The 19,488-nt window shown below is 48.0% G+C and overlaps 1 protein-coding gene across 2 annotated transcripts in view; it reads left to right on the top strand.

Moving 5' to 3' along the window:
• The first annotated feature begins 594 nt into the window (after window positions 1–594).
• The window catches only part of camk2a (calcium/calmodulin-dependent protein kinase II alpha), a 30,255-nt gene continuing 11,361 nt past the window's right edge, over window positions 595–19,488 (top strand). For both annotated transcript variants that reach the window (XM_062453148.1, XM_062453149.1), the window contains exons 1-12: window positions 595–821; window positions 3,246–3,340; window positions 6,217–6,276; window positions 9,015–9,069; window positions 10,882–10,947; window positions 11,531–11,603; window positions 12,264–12,366; window positions 15,426–15,509; window positions 15,778–15,872; window positions 16,121–16,243; window positions 16,820–16,903; window positions 17,200–17,242. In XM_062453148.1, coding sequence (XP_062309132.1) covers window positions 760–821; window positions 3,246–3,340; window positions 6,217–6,276; window positions 9,015–9,069; window positions 10,882–10,947; window positions 11,531–11,603; window positions 12,264–12,366; window positions 15,426–15,509; window positions 15,778–15,872; window positions 16,121–16,243; window positions 16,820–16,903; window positions 17,200–17,242 — 943 coding nt within the window. In that variant the 5' untranslated portion in view covers window positions 595–759. The remainder of the gene's footprint in view (window positions 822–3,245; window positions 3,341–6,216; window positions 6,277–9,014; window positions 9,070–10,881; window positions 10,948–11,530; window positions 11,604–12,263; window positions 12,367–15,425; window positions 15,510–15,777; window positions 15,873–16,120; window positions 16,244–16,819; window positions 16,904–17,199; window positions 17,243–19,488) is intronic.

Genomic DNA, 19,488 nt, shown 5'->3' on the forward strand with positions numbered 1-19,488 from the left:
GGATGTGTGGGTGTGTGTTTTAGCGAGAGAGAGAGAAATCAAAAGGAAGTCAGAGGGTATAGAAGTAAACTACACAAGAGGAATTCGAGGATGTCTTTGAAGAGATGTGGGGGGAGAGAGGCAGGGAGGAGGGGAAGGAGGGGGAGAGAGGCAGGGAGGGAGGAGGGGAAGGAGGGGGAGAGAGGGAAGAGGAAAAGAGGGGAGAGGAGCTTGGAGGAAAAAAGCAAGAATGAAATCTTGATGAATCTCTAGAAACAAGCCAGACTCTAAACGTTATATATTTAATATCTGTGTCATGGATGAGCCTGTACTGTGTGTCTGTGTGTGTATGAGTGTGTGTGTGTGTGGCATGTGTGTGTTACGGGCGCTCGGAGAGAGTGTATGAGTGTGTGTGTGTGCTTGAATGTGTGTGTGTGGCATGTGTGTGTGACGAGCGCTCGGAGAGAGCAGGAGGGAGGCGGAGGGCGGACGCAGTTGCCATGACGACGCAGCTGTGTATTCAGAAGGCTCGCAGGCAGAGGTGCGATTGGACGAGGCTGTGTGACGGAGGAGGGGCCAAAGCTGTCATCCAGACTAGGAACCCTCCTTCACTCCCGATACAGAGAGGAGAGAGAGAGGAGAGAGGAGAGACGATAACAAGAAGAGTGGGATACCATCACCAAAGCTTTGTGCTGTTCTTGTTCCACCACCGCCACACCAGGCAGTGAACCAGCCAGCCAGTCAGCCAGCCAGTCAGTGAACCAGTCCACTAGCTCCAGCATGGCCACCATCACCTGCACACGCTTCACTGAGGAGTTCCAGCTCTTTGAGGAACTGGGGAAGTAAGTTACTCTCTGTTTCACTGCCCTGTTGACTGCCTGGTTTACAGCCTGAAGTAGAATAGAGCTCATGTTGCTCTGCAAGTCTGTGTGCTGGTTCTAGTAAGACTAGAGCAGCTGTTCTAGAACACTGAGAATAGAACTGCTGCTGTTGTTCTAGAACCATTAAAAAACTACTGGTTTTGTTCTAGAACACTGAGAATAGAACTACTGCATTGGTTCCAGAACACTGAAAATAGAACTGCTGCTGTTCTGGAACACTGAGAATTGAACTGCTGCTGTTGCTCTAGAACCATGAAAATAGAACTACTGGTTTTGTTCTAGAACACTGAGAATAGAACAACTGCAGTTGTTCCAGAACACTGAGAGAATAACTGATGTTGTTCTAGAACACTGAGAATTGAACTGCTGCTGTTGTTCTCGAACAATGAGAATATAACTTCTGGTTTTGTTCTAGAAAACTGAGGATAGAACTGCTGCTGATGTTCTAGAACACTGAGAATAGAACTGCTGCTTTTCTTCGAGACACTGAGAATATAACTGCTGCTGTTGTTCGAGAACACTGAAAATGTAACTACTGGTTTTGTTCTAGAACACTAAGAATGGAACTGCTGCTGTTCTAGAATGTTGAGAATAGAACTGATGGTTTTGTTCTCGAACACTGAGAGCGCTGAAGTAAAAAAAAAGTAAGAGAGATGAAAGGAGAGAATGTGGAGGTGTGGAGGAGTGAAGGAATGGAACAGGGGGTGATAAGAGTAGAAGAGGTGGACTGGAGAGAGAGAGACAGTGACTGAGTGCATGAGGCTTGTTGCTGTATGTTGCCGTGGGAACAGGTGATAGTTGACGACAGTTGATCGTTCAGCCTGCGGATGTTAATGATCCTCCAGGACACACACACTCACACACACATATACACACACTTACTCATGCACATATAAAACATGTCCTTCGGATCCTGTAGATCAGAAGGACAAATCAGAAGGTTATGTCTCTTTGTGATGGAGAGAGAGGGCGAAAGAGAGGGAGGGAGATAAAGATAGAGAGAGGGAGATAGAGAGATGGAGAGAGGGAGAGAGGGAGAGGGGGAGGGAGAGAGGGAGAGAGGGAGGGAGAGAGGGAGAGACAGACAGAGAGTAATGATATTACATGTTACAATATAGTTCTGTTTTTGGTTCGGTCCACTTCAATGGACCAGGTTACAGAAGGTCCTGGTCACTATGACAAAGACACACACATACACACACACACACACACACACACACATACACAAAAACATGCACACACAAGCACACACAAGCACATACACGCACACACAAGCACACACACGTACACACTCTCCCTCCCCTTTCCTTTCTCCTTCCCCTTCCCCTCAACCAGACTGACAGCAGTGTCTCTGGGGATAGCTGCCTCCTCTGGTGTGTGTGTTTGTGTGCGGGTGTGTGTATGTTGCGCTTTTGTCTTCTTCAGTGGAGCTATCTACTGCCCCCCCCCCTCCCCTCAGCCCCCCAGCTAGTGAAGGGAGTCAGGTGGCTGAGCGGTTAGGGAAGCGGGCTAGTAATCTGAAGGTTGCCAGTTCGATTCCCGGCCATGCAAAAATGACGTTGTGTCCTTGGGCACTTCACCCTACTTGCCTCGGGGGGAATGTCCCTGTACTTACTGTAAGTCGCTCTGGATAAGAGCGTCTGCTAAATGACTAAATGTAAAATGTAAATGTAAAGTTGTGTGTGTCTCTCCCAGCAGAACATACTGTATAAACACAGACTACGGTGATACTGAAACATGATAGAGGACTGTACTCTATCTGCAGGCTGCGGAGAGGAGAGGAGAGGTGAGGAGGAGGAGAAAGGAGAGGTAGAGAAAGAGAGACGTGGAGGTAGAGGTAGAGAGGTGGAGGGGCGGGAGAGAGAGAAGAGAGAGAGAAGGGAGAGAGACAGAGACAGAGAGAAAGAGAGAGAGAGTGAGAGGTAGCGCGAGAGAGGGTCTACTGAACGTCCCTGACCCCAGCCCACACTGTTACTCCCACACACACACTCTCAACATCACACACCTCTCTCTCACACAAACACACACACACGTCAAGCAGCCAAAGATGTTACATAATTCCATTTGGGGGTGGAAACACAGTAGTACATCTGATACTTGCTTCTCACCCACTATCGCTATAAAGGTGTGTGAGTGAGTGTGTTTGTGTGTATGAGTGTGAGCAATGTGTGCCTGAGGTGTGTGTGATGTGTGAGGTGTGTGTTCCTGTGTGTGAGGGGTGTATGTATCTGTATGTGAGGTGTGTGTGAGGAGTATGTGTTAGAGGTGTGTGTGTGTGTAACAGATGTGAAGGGGTTTTTACAACAGCAAACAGAATGGATGACACAGACTAGAGTCCAGGCCCAGGTCTGCGAGGAAAGTTCCTGACTGTGTTCTTGTTTCCAGGGGAGCCTTTTCAGTGGTGCGCCGCTGCTTGAAGGTGCTGTCAGCACAGGAGTACGCTGCCAAGATCATTAACACCAAGAAACTCTCAGCCAGAGGTCTGCTTGTCTACCTGCCTGTCTGTCTGTCTGTCTGACTGTCTGTCTGGATATCTGTTTGCCTGTCTACTTGTCTTTCTGTCTACTTGTCTGTCTGTATGTATGTCTGTATGTCGGTCTACCTGTCTGTCTACCTGTCTGTCTGTCTGTCTGCCTGTCTGTCTACCTGTCTACATGTCTATATGTCTGTCTGTCTACCTGTCTTTATGCCTGTCTGTCTGTTTGACTGTCTTTCTGTCTACCTGTCTTTCTGTCTACTTGCCTGTCTGTCTGTCTGTCTGTCTGTATGTATGTCTGTCTACTTGTCTGCCTGTCTGTCTGTCCGTCTACCTGTGTATCTGCCTTCACAGCACACACACACACACAAGCACACACACATACAGAGCCGAAGTTGCTAACAAGCAGTCTGTCAAAAGGAACTGTCCTTCTCTTTGTATCCTGATGGGTGTGTGAGCGTGTGTGTGCGAGTGAGTGGGTTCATGAGTGGCCGTAAGTGTGTGTAAGGTAAACAAAAACGAAAGCTTTCAAACTAAATTCTTCTTCCGGGTGGGAAAATCGCTTTTAACAAGCCCTCATAGCAGGCATCGGTCAGGCAACAGAGAGCAGAACAGAGTCACACACACAAAAAAAGAGGAAGAATTCTCTACCGGCTTCCAGTCCTCACCCTCTCTCACTCGGTGGTCGACTCCTGTGTGAGTGAGTTGGCTGACAGAAGCTGGCCTTGTCTCTGCTCTGCTGACTGGGATGAGGGGAGGTATCAAACAGGCTGTCCGTCATGGCTCCCAGTGGTCGTGTGTGTGTGTCCGCGGTCCTGACTCGGCGGAGGCAGTGACTTGGCTTGTCAGGCTGTGTGTGCTCGAGGGTTCAGAGAGAGGCGGTCGGTTTCAGATCCATCTGGAGTTGCTGGCGTTTCTTCCTGGGGTCTCTGCCCTGCTTGTGTGTCTGCTGCTGGTGCACTGGGTTGTGTTGTGCTGTGGTTGTGTTGTTGTTGTTGTTGTTGTTGTTGTTGTTGTGTTGTTGTGTTGTTGATCTGTGGTTGTGTTTTTGAGCTGTGGTTGTGGTGTGGTCGTGTTGATGTTGTGTTGTGATGCAGACGGAATGGGTGCGGTGAACCAGTTTGAGACAGACAAAGCTCATCATAAAATAACTCTCCTCCCTGTCCTGTTGTGGATTCCCTGTGGTGTGTGTGTGTGAGGTTGGATTCATGGGGTGTGTGTGTGTGTGTGAGGTTGGATTCATGGTGTGTGTGTGTGTGTGTGAGGTTGGATTCATGGTGTGTGTGTGTGTGTGTGAGGTTTGTTCATGGGGTGTGTGTGTGTGTGTGTGTGTGAGGTTGGTTCATGGGGTGTGTGTGTGTGTGTGAGGTTGGTTCATGGTGTGTGTGTGTGTGTGTGAGGTTGGTTCATGGTGTGTGTGTGTGTGTGTGAGGTTGGTTCATGGGGTGGGTATGTATGTGTGAGACAGGGTTCGTGGTGTGTGTGAAGGTTGGATTCATGGTGTGTGTGTGTGTGTGAAGGGCTGGTTTATGGGGTGGGTATGTATGTGTGTGTGAGACAGGGTTCGTGGTGTGTGTGAAGGTTGGATTCATGGTGTGTGTGTGTGTGTGAAGGCCTGGTCCATGGGGGGTGTGTGTGTGTGAGGGGGTTTGGTTCATGGGGTGTGTATTGGTTTCCCTGTGGTGGCATCCAGGTGTGTGTTTGTGTTTGTCAGCTTTAATTACAGTACTATTAGCTGTTTGGCATCAGTGATTCTGTGTGTATGTGTGTGTGTGTGTATTTGAGTGTGTTAATGGGTTTGTGTGTGTGTGTGTGTGTTTGTTTGTTTGTGAGCAGTCATTAAGGACATTCTAACCAGCTGCTTGTTTGGCTTTCTGCCAAAGAAGGAGGCAACTATACGGAATACCCCTCGCTCCTTCTTCCCACTCTCTCTCCTTACTCAATCCTCCCCATCATTCCCTTCCTCCCTCCTCCCGCTTCACTCCATCCCTCTCTTCTCTCCTCTCCTCTCTTCCTTCCTTCCTTCTTTTCTCCCTCCCTGCCTGCCTCCCTATATCCCTCTTTATACAAACTTTGGAAACATTGTCCCCCTTAACACAGCCATTGTCACGGTAACAGCTGTAAGTGGGTTAGTGTGTGTAACAAGCTGGTTCTGCTCAATAATTGGCTCATCAGACAGTTCCACAGACAGACAGACAGACAGACAGACAGACAGACAGACAGACAGACTGAGAGACAGACATACTGGGAGACAGACAGACAGACAGACATACAGGCAGACATGTATTCTTTGTAATTTCTCTTTCTTTCCATTTCCCCTCTTTCTTTTCCCTTCTCTCTCTCTCTCTCTCTCTCTCTCTCTCTCTCTCTCTCTCTCTCTCTCTCTCTTTCTCTCTTTCTTTCTTCCTCCCTCTTTCTCTCTGCTTCTGTCTGTCTGTCTCTACTTCTATATCTTTGTAATCCTGTTCTTAGTATATTCAGCAAGGTTGCTTAGCAACACCATTTTTCTGAGTTTTCAGCATAGCTTTACCTATAGTGGTACAGTAGCTTACAGGAGTGTGTGTGTGTGTGCGGACAGGTTATCAGTGTGATTAAGTTAGTTTGAGAGGGTATACATGTGTGAGAGTCTAAGTGTGCGAAAGATAGAGAGTGGATGAGAGAGTGTGTTTTGTGGTTACTCAGACCAACAGTGTGTGTTTATTGTGTGAGAGAGTATGTGTGTGTTCTGTGTGCATAATAGCATGCGTTCTTTGTGTAAGAGTGTTTGTGTATATATGTGTGTGTTAGTGTGCAGGCTGCGGGTGTGACTGAATTAGCTTGAGAGGGTATACATGAGTGAGAGTGTCTGTGTGTGTTAACAGTGTGTGTTCTGTGTTTTAGACCACCAGAAGTTGGACCGGGAAGCCAGAATCTGTCGACTGCTGAAACACTCCAACATAGGTGAGGTCACACACACCACAGACATGCACACTAATACACACAAACACCTCTCTCTCTCTCTCTCTCTCTCTCTCTCTCTCTCTCTCTCTCTCTCTCTCTCTCTCTCTCTCTCGCTCTCTCTCTCTCACACACACACACACACACACACATGTGTGGATGCAGACTCTCAGGTCTTTAGAAGTGTGCCCCGCTGAGCTTCTGGAACCCTCCATTATTAATAGTGAGGTATTCTAGTCTAGGAGAGAGAGAGGGAGAGGGAGAGAGGGAGAGAGGGAGAGAGGGAGAGAGGGAGAGAGCAAGAGAGCGAGGGAGGGAGGTGGAAAGGGAGGGAGAGGGACAGAGAGAGGGAGTGAGAGGGAGAGGGAGGGAGGGAGGGAGAGGTGTAGAGGGAGATTGAGAAGGGAGGGAGGAAGGTGGAGAGGGAGGGAGGGAGGAAGGGAGGGAGGGTTAAAAAGAGAGGGAGAGAAGTGGAGATAGAAAGGTTGCGAGGGAGAGAGCGAGCGAGCTCGAGGAAGAGAGGCGGAGAAAGAGAGGTGTAGAGAGGGAGAGAGGGTGGCGGAGACAGAGAGAAAGATGGATGGAGATAGAGGGAGAGAGAGAGAAATAGAGAGGGGGGAAAGATATTGAGAAAGAGAATGAAAGAATGCTCAATACATGACAGGTCACAGTGTCACAGTTATAATGAATCCTGCGTGTGTGTGTGCATGTGTGAGTGTGCGCGCGTGTTCCTGCAGGTTACTTGGGAGTGACCTGCAGGGGAGCCCATCCCCCCACCCACTCACACACATGCACTCAGTGAGATGTATATAATTCTGGCGTGGCAAACGGAGCTGTCTCTTCCCACACACAGCCAGAGTGTGTGTGTGTGTGTGTGTGTGGGGGGGGGGGGGTGTCAGGAGGGCCATACAGAGCTACATTATGCACAACTATCTGCTAAGGATCGACCCCCTTGGCAGCCCAGATGGGAAATGATCTCTCTCTCACGTACACACATATGGACACTCACACACCCAGCCCGTAGCTTGACAGGATAAAGAGGCTTGCGTAACAATATTGTGTGGAGCGCTCACAGAAGGAGTCCCCTGCTCTGGGAGGGGGGGGGGGGAACTGGGAGGGAGGGAGAGAGAGAGAGAGAGAGACAGAGAGCGAGAGAGGGAGGGAGGGAGGGAGGGGGAAAGACAGGGAAAGAGGTAGGGAGAGGGAAGGATATGAAGAGGGAAGGAGGTAGGCAGAGAGGGAGAGGGAGGGAGAGAGAGTGGAAGGGATGGTGAGAGAGGGAGAAAGAGAGAGATTCCTTTTTTCTCAAAGCCTTTAATGGGCAATTAAAACTGCCACATTCCGACCAGTTACACCACTATAGACATTACAGTAACGACTTGATCACACTGATGCAGGACAGTAAACACCCATAAACAAACCTAATAACAACCCTGTTTACAGCACTAGAGCCCCACTGGAGAGAAAGAGAGAGGGACGAAGGGACGGAGAGACGGAGAGAGGGTAGGAGAGATGGAGAGAAAGGGAAAGAGAGCGAAAGAGAGATAGAAAGGGGGAGGAAAGGGGGGAGGAAGACAAAGAGAGAGGGGAGGAGAGAAAGATGGAGAGATAGCGGGAGAGAGAGAAAATCTGAGAGAGAGAAAGTGAGAGAGAGAGGGATGCAGGGAAAAAGAGCGAGAGGAAAAGAGGAAGAGAGTTATGACTCTTTGTTTACTGACACCTTCTCCAGTCTTCCTCGCTGGAAGCGGGGGTTGCTATTCGTCAAGCATCCAGAGCCCGCCCACACACTGACAACCACAGCAGAGTCAGCCAATGAAAGCACAGCCTGCCCACACACTAACAAACACAACAGACAGAGCCAATAGGAGAGATGCCTTCAGTTTGCTGTTAAATGTATCTGGCAAGGTGGTTGATACAGGTTGAAATCGTTAAAGGCAGAGTAGAATGGTTGTATGAAGTCTAGAATGGTTGGATGCAGGGTAGAATGGTTGAGGGCAGGGTAGAATGATTGGATGTAGCCTAGAATGGTTGATGGCAGGGTAGAATGGTTGGATGCAATCGTGAATGGTTGGATGCAGTCTAGAATGATTGAGGGCAGGGTAGAATGGTTGGATGCAGGGTCAAATAGTTGAGGGCAAGGTAGAATGGTTGGATGCAGTCTAGAATGGTTGGATGCAGGCTAGAATGGTTCACACAAGTGAAGCGTGTTGGAGGGGTGGAGGAGGCATGGGGGAGGAGGAGGCAGAGAAGGAAAGGTGGAGGAGGGGTGGTGGAGGAGGAGGAGGGGGGAGGGAGGGGGACACACACCATGCTAACACTAGGCCAACGCATTGAAAACAAAATGCTAACACCATGCTAACCTGCCGTCTTTTAAAGGACATGCTAGGTATAGGTGAAGACATGGTACTCATGAATGATGACGAGGTAAACCTGGATGAAGCTAAAGTACACAGGAAGAATTCAGCCATTTGGACCTGTCTAAGGGACTGTAAATGGCAGTAAACACACGGTGCATACTGCACAAAGCCGTCAGAATATTGATGTTGTTGTTGCAAACAAACCTGTGAAAAACCCCAATTGCGATATTGAGTGGAGTTAGGAGTGTGTTGCAAATGTAGCGTGTAGTGTCCTTCTGCAGCTGGACTCTCCAATGGAGGAGCACTCCACTCTTTGTGTCCCTCTCTATCTGTCCTTCCTCCTCTTACTTTCTTTTTTTCTTTCTTTCTTTTTCTCGCTCTCAGTTCGTCTCCATGACAGTATTTCAGAAGAGGGTCACCATTATCTGATATTTGACCTGTAAGTATCTATCTTTCTATCTATCTATCTATCTATCTATCTATCTATCTATCTATCTATCTATCCATCTATCTATCTATCTATCTATCTATCTATCTATATCTCTCAGAATATCTCCATCTCTCACAGTTCTTTACAATCACTTTGACACTAATTTCAGAACCTTGATGTCCTTTTTCAAAACTCTAGACACAAAACTCACAACTGATGATCAAAATGCACATTTTTCAAAACGCTAAGACAATCTTCAATTGCTTGGATACAATACACATACACCTTAGATCATTTGTTGCTTGAACTATAATCATCTGTTTAAAATGACAAAACTAAACATCAAAGTATCACCATTTTAAAATGAAATTCACACAACATCTGAAATGTCTGTCATTTTCTTACATTACAATGATTTAACTGTCAATTGATACTACTGCTCAAAATGATAAGTAACTGTTGCATTACTCTTACTGTAATGCATAGTTTTATAGAAACTGACAAACAATATTCCAAGTTTAGAACATGAAAGTTTCAGTATGACAAGATCCATTGACACCATGCTCAATTGGTGCAAGCATGGTTTCAGGCCCATCCACAATGTACAGCCTTGTACTTGCTCCCATACTCTCCCTTCCTCAACCCTATTGAGGATTCTTCTTCACATGGAGGTATGGAGGAAGGTGTACGATAAGCACCCTCATGAACAAGTTACCCTTCTACAGGCCATGGATGAGGCATGCAATTGAATCACGGCAGACCAGTGTCAGGCCAGGATTCGCCATGGCCGGAGATTCTTTCAGAGATGTTTGTCAAATGAAAACATCCATTCCGATGTGGATAAAAACTTGTGGCCAAATCCACAAGACAGGGTTGATGGAAATGTAGGAGAGTAATCAATCCTTTGTTTTGCTTTGTTTGTTTGTTTTTTGAGCCAGGTGAGGAACACTGCAGTACATGTTTTACGTACAGTAGCATAGTTTTCCTTTGTAGCTAATTATGTTTGCTTTGATACAAAAAAACGAAGAAACATTGGAATTTGATTGTAGTTGATCAAGAAATTTCTGATTTTGCTCAATGACTCCACTGTCTGTAGTATTCTCTCTTAGTCCATTTATGGTGATGTAGTGACTTATGAAACATGTATCACATATTTTGTAATACAATATTTAATGATTGTACAAACAACTACATGGTGAAACTATGGGTATCTTGTGTGTGGATGATCTAAGTGAATGTTCCTATGGTATTTCATGATAAATTCGTTTTTTGAACTAATGATTCTGCATGCGCAAGGTGTCTTTAAAGATATGAACATACAATGCTATGCTTTGAACATGTGACAGTGTGTGTTACAAGTAATGATTGTTTCGAGTTTTGTATCTAGAGTTTGGAAAAAGGACATCAAGGTTCTGAAATTAGTGTCAAAGTGATGGTAAAAAACAGTAATCTCCATTTCTGAATCTATCTATTTCTGTGTGTGCATGCTTGTTTGTAATAGTGTGCCTGTGTTTGCGTGTGTGAGTATGTTACAGTACTGTGCGTGCTAGTGTGTGTGTTAGTGCGTGTGTGCGTGTGTTACTGTGTGTGTTAGCGTGTGTGTTAGTGTGTGTTAGTGTGTGTTAGTGCTCTGCTCTCCATCTCCCATTCTCTCCATGGTCTACTGACCATCTGGATCCTCTTCAGACAGCACCGTCCCGACCGCCACCCCCCCCCCCCCCCCCAGTCTCCCTCGCCCCCTCTCCTCCCACATCCCTCCCCCCGCCTCCCCTCAGACCGATTGACAGAACCTTCCCCCCCCCCCCCCCCTCCCTCCTGCAGGGTGACAGGAGGAGAGCTGTTTGAAGACATTGTGGCCAGAGAGTACTACAGTGAAGCAGACGCCAGGTAAGTCTGCTCTCCTCTGATGAGATGAGGATGAGATGGGAGGAGGAGGATGAGGAAGATGGGGGATGAGCGAGAGGAGGATGAGGAGGGGGACGAGAGGAGGAAGGGGAGGTGGAGAAGGAGGGGGAGGTGGAGGAGGAACAGAGTCTCACACGTCTATGACCTTCGGTCACTCGCAAAAAAACACAAAAACGTACACACGCACACGTACACACACATAACCTGTGTGCTCCAGCGGCAGATCACAGCTCTTCATTCTTATTTGGTCTCCAGAGTGCGTAGGATGCCAGGATTAAATGTTCAAATTTATTCTCAATAGCCTTCAATTCAGCCTTCTAACTTCCTGCCCACTCCTCTTTCTCTGCTCTCTTCTGTCCGTTCTCTCTATATTCCTCTGTCTCTTTCTCTCTGTCCCTCCCTCCCTCCCCCTCTCTCTCTCTCTCTCTCTCTCTCTCTTTCTCTCTGTCCCTCCCTCCCTCCCCCTCTCTCTCTCTCTCTCTCTCTCTCTCTCTCTCTCTCTCTCTCTCTCTCTCTCTCTCTCTCTCTCTCTCTCTCTCTCTCTCTCTCTCTATGTCTGTATCAGTCATTGTATTCAACAGATTCTGGAGGCGGTGCTACATTGTCATCAGATGGGAGTGGTCCATAGAGACCTGAAGGTACCTTAAAGACATACAAGACATACAAACACACACGCATTCACACACACCCTAACACCTACGCCCACTCAGCCACCCGCCCACCCACCAACACACACACACACACAGAACCCTTCTCTTTAAGCGCTCCTCGTCTGTGTCTCAGTAGACCATCACGGCAGAGATCCTCACGCCCACACGCTCTAGTAATAAAAAGCAGAGGAGGGGGGAGGAGCGGAGAGGGGAAAGGAAAGGTGAGAGAGGGGAGGGAATGAGGGGGAAGAGTGGAGAGCAGAGGAGGAGAGAGAAAATTCTAGGCATGAGAGGAGAAGTGGGGAAAGGAAAGAAAGGAGAGGAGGAGAGGAAATGAGAGAGGAAAGGAGAGGAGAAGAAAGGAAAGAGAGGAGGAGGGGAAAGGAGAAAAGAGAGTAGATGAGATGAGAGAGAGAAAGATAGAGAGAGAGAGAGAGAGAGAGAGAGAGAGAGAGGAGGGGAGAGGAGAGAGAGAGGAGAGAGAGTACTATTACATACAGTACAATTCTTCACTATTACAGTAACAGGTATTACATAATAGACACACACCTCAACCATTTAGCATGTGAATATGTTTCTGTTACCAGAGATGCTGTGATAAACATCACTTTCTCTCTCCCCCCCCCCCCCACTCCCTGCCCTCCCCAGCCGGAGAACCTCCTCCTGGCGTCCAAGTCTAAGGGAGCAGCAGTGAAGCTGGCAGACTTTGGCCTGGCCATAGAGGTGGAGGGGGACCAACAGGCCTGGTTCGGTACATCACACACACACACACACACACACACACGCACACACACACACACACGCACACACGCACACACACACACACGCACACACGCACACACTCATCCACTTACACACACTCACTCATCCACTCACACACACAGACGTGTCCACATACACACACACACACACACACACACTCACTCATCCACTTACACACACACACACACACACACACACACACACTCACTCATCCACTCACACACACAGACGTGTCCACACACACACACACACACACACACTCACTCATCCACTCACACACACACATGTTGCTTCATGTAGGTGTTAAATTGGAGAGGCTTGAACCAGTGTGTATGTGTGATGTGACACATCAGAATGACACAGAAGAGAAGCTGCGCCTGATGATGAGTCGTTAGTCTGTTTATTGTTGGAGCTTTTATAACGAGGTCAAAAAAGTCAGGGTCCTGGTCAAGGTGAACTTTTAGAAAGTTATTTAGAAAGTGCCGGTAAAAGCCATGATAACCGATTAGTAAATTGCAGCTTTCACTTTGCGTAGATTCCAACACATTCTCAGCGTCTGAGTGATTAGCTGCACCTGTTGTCTTGTTAAGTGTGTGAGCTTCAGTTTGCTCTTCAGCTGGAGTGGTTTCACCTGTGTCTTGTTTGGTCCTTGTGTGCAGTTACGGTGTCGTCCCTGGTGTGTCTTTGTCAGTTAGTTGGTTCGTTCTGGGTGTCCAGTCCTTAGGAATAAGTAGTCTGTCCTTCGCGTTCCTCCGTTTCGTTCAAAGAAATACTTTCTCGCTTTTTTGTTTTGGGTTTCCCGCCCTCCTTGCCCTGCATTTGCGTCCCCGCTGATTCAGATACAGACACGTAGGCCCATGCACGTTTATTTTGGACACAAATGCAGGACATCTGGGTCCAGTGTACTTCTAGTGGATGGCGTGAATGGGAATGGGTGGGATGAATCATCGCAGCCCTCGCTCCACAACTACAGGTAGCAGCTGTTCTCTTTTCAGTCCGTTTTTAAATAAAAAAACGAAACGATTTGTACTAAAAAGATTTTGTTCAGAGTAGGGAATTGATCTAAGGACTCCACTGAACTCTCACATTTTATGTGATAAAAACATTTGGGATACAAAGGTTATAAAGTAAAAACAGGAAAACCATTAGTGTTAGATGGAAATATGTACCGTTTTTTCATTTATGTAAAGACATTATTACAGTATTAAAATGTACAGTATATACAATAGCATATTTAATCCTAGCTGAACAGCCACAAACTAGAGGACAAAGATTTGTAGGTTCACATGAACTGACACCTCTTCTTTCTTTTAGGAGAGGGAGGGAGGGAGGGGAGAGGTATGACTTGGTCATTACTTCAGTCTCCAGGCTTGATAAGGGATCTAACGTGTACGTGTGGCCGTCGTGTAATGAGGTGCCGACTACGCCACCTAGTTGTAAGTCTAGGAACTCAATTGGTTCGTTCTGAGGGGGAGGAACCCGTGTGTTTGACCAAAGGAACAGTCGACAACCATGCCATATAAACTATTGTACTTTAATAAGTAAAAGGTATTTCCAAGCTTTCGGAATGTCTAAAAGTCTAAAAGAGAGAATGTCTCAGTCCAACAGCGTCACCCGTGTGTGCTGACTGGTAGCCTCATCCGTAGGGCCTCGTCCGTAGATCTCCCTCCGTAATCCGGATCACTGTCTTTCGGTCCTCTGATTACCTCGGTTCCCGTTTCGTTCCCACAGCGTCACCCGTGTGTGCTGACTGATAGCCACGTCCTTAGATCTCCCTCCGTCCTTGATTTGTCCCGATCGGGTTCTCCGTGACTTCGTCGGTCGTCTATCTCCGCTGTTTCCCCGTGACTTCCTCGTTTTATAGGCCAGGTAGCCCACCCCAACTGCGCTCCAATTGGTCCCTTCCCTTATTGTCAATTAGGCCCAATTGCACTCCAATTGATTCCTTCCCTTATTGTCAATCAGGCTTGGTGATTGCAGAGGTACAGCTCCGCTGTCAAAAGCAAAGCAAAACAACCACACAGCAACCAAACAAAGCACACCACTGCAACCCAAATAATAACCCAGTTAACTAAATATACAAATACACCCTGTACCTCACTTTCAAGCCTGTGACATACGCACACACATACACACACAAACACACACACACATGTGCGCGCCTACACGCGCAGACACCTACACACACACCTACACACGCACACCCTCTGGGGTGTGTGGTGAAGCCCTGAGTCTAATGACAGGGTGAGCAGAGTGGAGGAGAGAATGGGTTTCCAGGCTCATTAGAGAACATTATCTCTGAGTCACACTGTCGTCTCTCACAAGCCCTGCCGTAGTTGTGTGTAGGAGTGCAAACATGTAGGGGGCGTAGGTGTGTGTCGACCTCTCTGCACACTCTAGGTGTCTGTGTGTGTGCGTGTACGGCAGGTGTGTGTGTGTGTGTGTCTGTATCTGTGCCGGTATCTCTGTGTGTGTGTCTAGGTGGGTGTGTAGGTGCGTCCTTGTGTGTCGACGTGTCGATATGTAGGCGTGTATCTGTGTGTAGGTGTCTCTGTGTGTATGTGCAAGCGTGTATGTGTGTGTGTGTGTGCATCTGTGTATAGGTGTGTAGGTATCTGTGTGTGTGTATCTTGGTGTGCGACTTTGTGTGTAGATGTATAGATATGTAGGTGTGTATGGGTGTAGGTGTCTGTGTACAGTGTGTGTTCAGGTGGGTGTGAGTGTCAGCGTGAGTAGGTGTTTGTGTCTCTGTCTCTATCTCTGCGTTTGAGTAAATGTGTGTGTGTGTGGGGGGGGGGTGTGTGTCTGTGTGTATATTTATGTACTTGTAGATGTATATTTGTGTGTAGACGTGTAGATGTGTACGTACAGGTGTTTCTATGTGTGTGTGTGTGCACTATTTGTACTATTATAACATTAAACGTTAAATGGACTGTGTGTATGCGTGTGTGTGTGTGTGTTTCTGCACGCGTGTGCTTGAGTGTGTGCGTTTGTGTGTGTGTGTGTGATTGTGTGTCCTCGGGTGTGTGTGTTTTGGTGTGTATGCAGGCTTCGCTGGAACACCAGGGTATCTGTCACCAGAGGTTCTGAGGAAGGACCCATATGGCAAGGCTGTGGACCTGTGGGCATGTGGTAAGTACAGGAGTGTGTGTGTGTGTGGTTGTGTCTGTGAGAGTAGGTTTGTTTGTGTGTGTGTTTGTGTATAACATATGTGTGTGTAAGTGTGCGTGTACCGTATGTGAGTGTATATATACGTGTGTGTGTGTATTTGAGTGTGTGTCTGCCTGTGTGTGTATAGCACTTGTGTGTGAGTGTGTGAACTGTGTGTGTGGATGTGAGTGTGCCCATGTGTGAGAGTGTGTGTATGTTCTAACATGTTGCATGTTGTGTGGGTTGCCAGGTGTGATTCTGTACATCCTCCTGGTGGGTTATCCCCCTTTCTGGGACGAGGACCAGCACAGACTGTACCAGCAGATCAAGGCGGGGGCGTATGACGTGAGCTACTCCATAAGCCTCTCTCTGTGGATATATGTCATCTTATGATATCACAATCATGTAATAGCATCTCTAGAGATGACCTGCTAGAATGTGCCCCCTTCCTCAACCCTCCCTCCCTCCCTCCTTCCTGCCCTGCCCTGCTCCTCCTCCTCTCCCTTCCTCCCCCCTCACACCCCCTCACACCCCCTGCTCCCCTCTCCTCCCCCCTCCTTCCCCCTCTGCTCCCCCTGCTCCCCCCTCCACAGTTTCCGTCTCCAGAGTGGGACACAGTGACTCCCGAGGCCAAGGATCTGATCAACAAGATGCTGACCATCAACCCTGCCAAACGAATCACTGCTTCTGAGGTCCTCAAACACCCCTGGATCTCTGTAAGACCGGGGAGGAGGAGAGGGAGGGAGGAGGGGGAAGGAGGGGAGAGCAGGAGGGCAGGGGGGGGGTGGGAGAGCAGGAGGGAGGAGGGGAGAGCAGTGGGGGAGGAGAGCAGGGGGGAGGAAGGGGAGCAGGGGGAAGGAGGTGGAGAGGAGGGGGAGCAGGGGGAGGAGGGGGGGAGGAGAGGGGAGCAAGGGGGAGGAGGGGGAGAGGGGAAAGGAGGAGGACGAGAGGGGAGACGGGGAGGAAAGGGGGGATGGGAGGCAGGAGGGAAGTCATTGTTTAGATGATAATGAGGATAATTAACATGATGTAGATCTTTTCACATCCTGGAAACTCTGTTGAACCTTGTCTTGTTAATGAATAACATTATCTCTTTCTCTCTCCCACTGTCTCCCTCTCTCCTTCTTCCTCTTTTTCCATCTCTCTCCCTCCCTCTCTCTCCCTCTGTATCCCTCTCTTTCCTTCCCTGTCCCTTTGTCCCTCTTTTTCTCCCCCTTTTTCTTCACTTCTCTCCCTCTCTCTCCCTCTCCTCCCCTCCTGCCCCCTTCCCGCTCCCCCCCCCCCCCCCTCAGCATCGCTCCACCGTGGCCTCTTGTATGCATAGACAGGAGACAGTAGAGTGTCTCAAGAAGTTCAACGCCCGACGGAAGCTCAAGGTATGTCCTGTTGGTCACCATGGTAACCTGCACCCCTTGTTCCTGCTTTTCTGGGATTGGCCCCAGGATCATCACCCCGCGACACACAGGAAACACATCGTCAACTTGCGGCACACAGGAAACACATCATCACCCTGTTGGCAACAAAGGAAACACAACACTCTCAACCCCTCTCAACAAATTGACTAAAGGATTAGTGGGGAATGGTGATATATTGTCAGTGATTGATGGAGTGGGATGATAACTGTTGTGTGATTGGAGAAGAGGGATGATAACTTGTCTGTGATTGGTTACAGGGTGCCATCCTCACTACCATGTTGGCCACCAGGAACTTCTCTGGTAAGTTCTGTCCCTCCCAGGAACAACCCCCTACCTGATAACCACCTTTCTGCTCATGCTCAGTGACGTGATCACGGATAACGTTCTTTTGTTTCATGTAATCATTTGAATTGTAGTCACATGGTTTACTAACAGGCGGAGAATTTTCACCGCAAAATAGAGGTGCGCTTTCACAGGCGGTTTTTGTACATACTGCGGAATACATAATTAGGCGCACTTTACGCATCCCCTCCTATCTCTTTATGGGAAACTCCCACTTTCCCCTAACCCTCCCGTGAATGCATATGCATGACACGGAAAAGCGCAATTTGCTATTTTCAGTTCCCGCGACAGGCAATCTGCGCTTTTACCTCAGTGCGGCATGTTTGTACATACCTCGCCATGCTTTTACACGCAATTGTGAAACAAATACGCCTGAAGTGGGCGCAAAAGCGTTAGTACATGAGGCATATAGTATTCTGGAAAGAAAACATCTACTACAGTAACTGTAGCACAGTGCACATGAGGGATATTTCTAAGGTCCACTGCCATACTGACAAAACATCTAAACATTTTGACCTGCAGTGTTTACACAATGCCAAAGGAACTTCATTTTGGGGGCACTGACTATTTGTATGAGAAAAGGTTAAAATTTTGACTGATGAGTTGTCTGTTTTGGGAGAGATATGACCTTTTGCAGGTGTGCCATGGTGTTTTGCTGAACCATCTAGGTTATTTTGGCAACTGTATTTAAAGCTTTGAGAATGTCTTTTTTTTCGAGAGAGAGATGAATCACAGCAATCGAGAAGGAACTTTTCATTTTGGGGGCACTGACTATTTATATGAGAAAATGATTTGGTTTTGAAGCATGAGTTAACTGTTATGGGTGAGATATGACATTTTGAAGGTGATCTATGTAGTTGTGCTGAACCATATAGGCTATTTTGCCAAATGCACTTAGAGCTTTGAGAATGTCATTTCTGTTTCAAGAATTGAGCCAAAGCAATGGGGAAAAACTGTAATATAGGCTATATTAGCAACAAGAAATATTTTATTGGGTTCTGTTAGGGTCCACATTCTCATTCCAGTCTAGAATAGAACACCAGCCACAGACCTCCCTCCCTCCCTCCCTCCCTCCCTCCCTCCTCCCCCTATCTCCTTTACTCCCTCCCCTCCTCACCCTTCCTTCCCTCCCTTCCCTTCTCCTCATCCCTCTCTCCCTCCATCTTTCCCTCCCTCCCTCTCTCCCGACCCCCCTCCTCTCCTCCGTCTCCTCTTCTCCCGCCTCCTCTTCTCCCATCCCTCCCTCCTCCCCTCCTCCTCATCCCCCCCAGACGGGAAACACCAGGCAGATTTATGAGCAGATAACATATCACAAGTCTATTTATACAATCTCCGTTCTGTACATAGACACACACACACTTTTCCATGTCATTATAATTACAACAGTAGCACCAATTGTCTTGAACACAGTTAATACTACTACTTGCAATAATAATACCACTACTACTACTTCTACTAACAATGATGTACAGTACCAGTCAAAAGTTTGGACACATTTTCCCATTCAATGTGTCAAAACGTTTGACTAGTACTGTATGTAGGTCTGTAGTATGTGTGTGTGTGTATGTGGGTGTGTGTGTGCGGGTGTGTGTGTGTGTGTCTGTCTGTGTGAGACCAGGACAGACCACTGCTAAAATTAGACGCATGTTGATGAATGAGGGGAAACCACCCTGCCCTTCATGACCCCCAACGGACCCGCAAACCACCCTGCCCTTCATGACCCCCAACGGTCCCCCCCTAGGCCCCTCTAACCCCCCCGATGCCCCTGATCCCCCCCCGACCCCCCTGGTCCCCATGCCCCCCTCCTGATAGTTGAGGTGTGGTGGGTTTTCAGAGGGTGAGGCAGGGAAAAAGTCTAAAGGGGGAGAGGGAAAGAGAGAGCATGCTAGCGAGAGAGAGTTCAAGTTCAAGCTCATTGTCAAAAGCAGAGTTCTTTGAAATAAAATCCAGGCTTTGCCAATAAACCTGACAAGTACACCAGTGGAGAACACGAGAGAGAGAGACACAGACAGTGATGGTGAGAGAGAGAGAGAGAGAGAGAGAGAGAGAGAGAGAGAGAGAGAGAGAGAGAGAGAGAGAGAGAGAGAGAGAGAGAGAGAGAGAGAGAGAGAGAGAGAGAGAGAGAGAGAGGTATGGAATGTGCCATATCTCAAGTGCTCCTATATCTGGCCTCTCTGGGGGAGGGAGGAGGGGGGCATGGCAGG

Source organism: Osmerus eperlanus, chromosome 27 (genome assembly GCF_963692335.1).
Source record: "Osmerus eperlanus chromosome 27, fOsmEpe2.1, whole genome shotgun sequence".
Classification (NCBI taxonomy): domain Eukaryota; kingdom Metazoa; phylum Chordata; class Actinopteri; order Osmeriformes; family Osmeridae; genus Osmerus; species Osmerus eperlanus.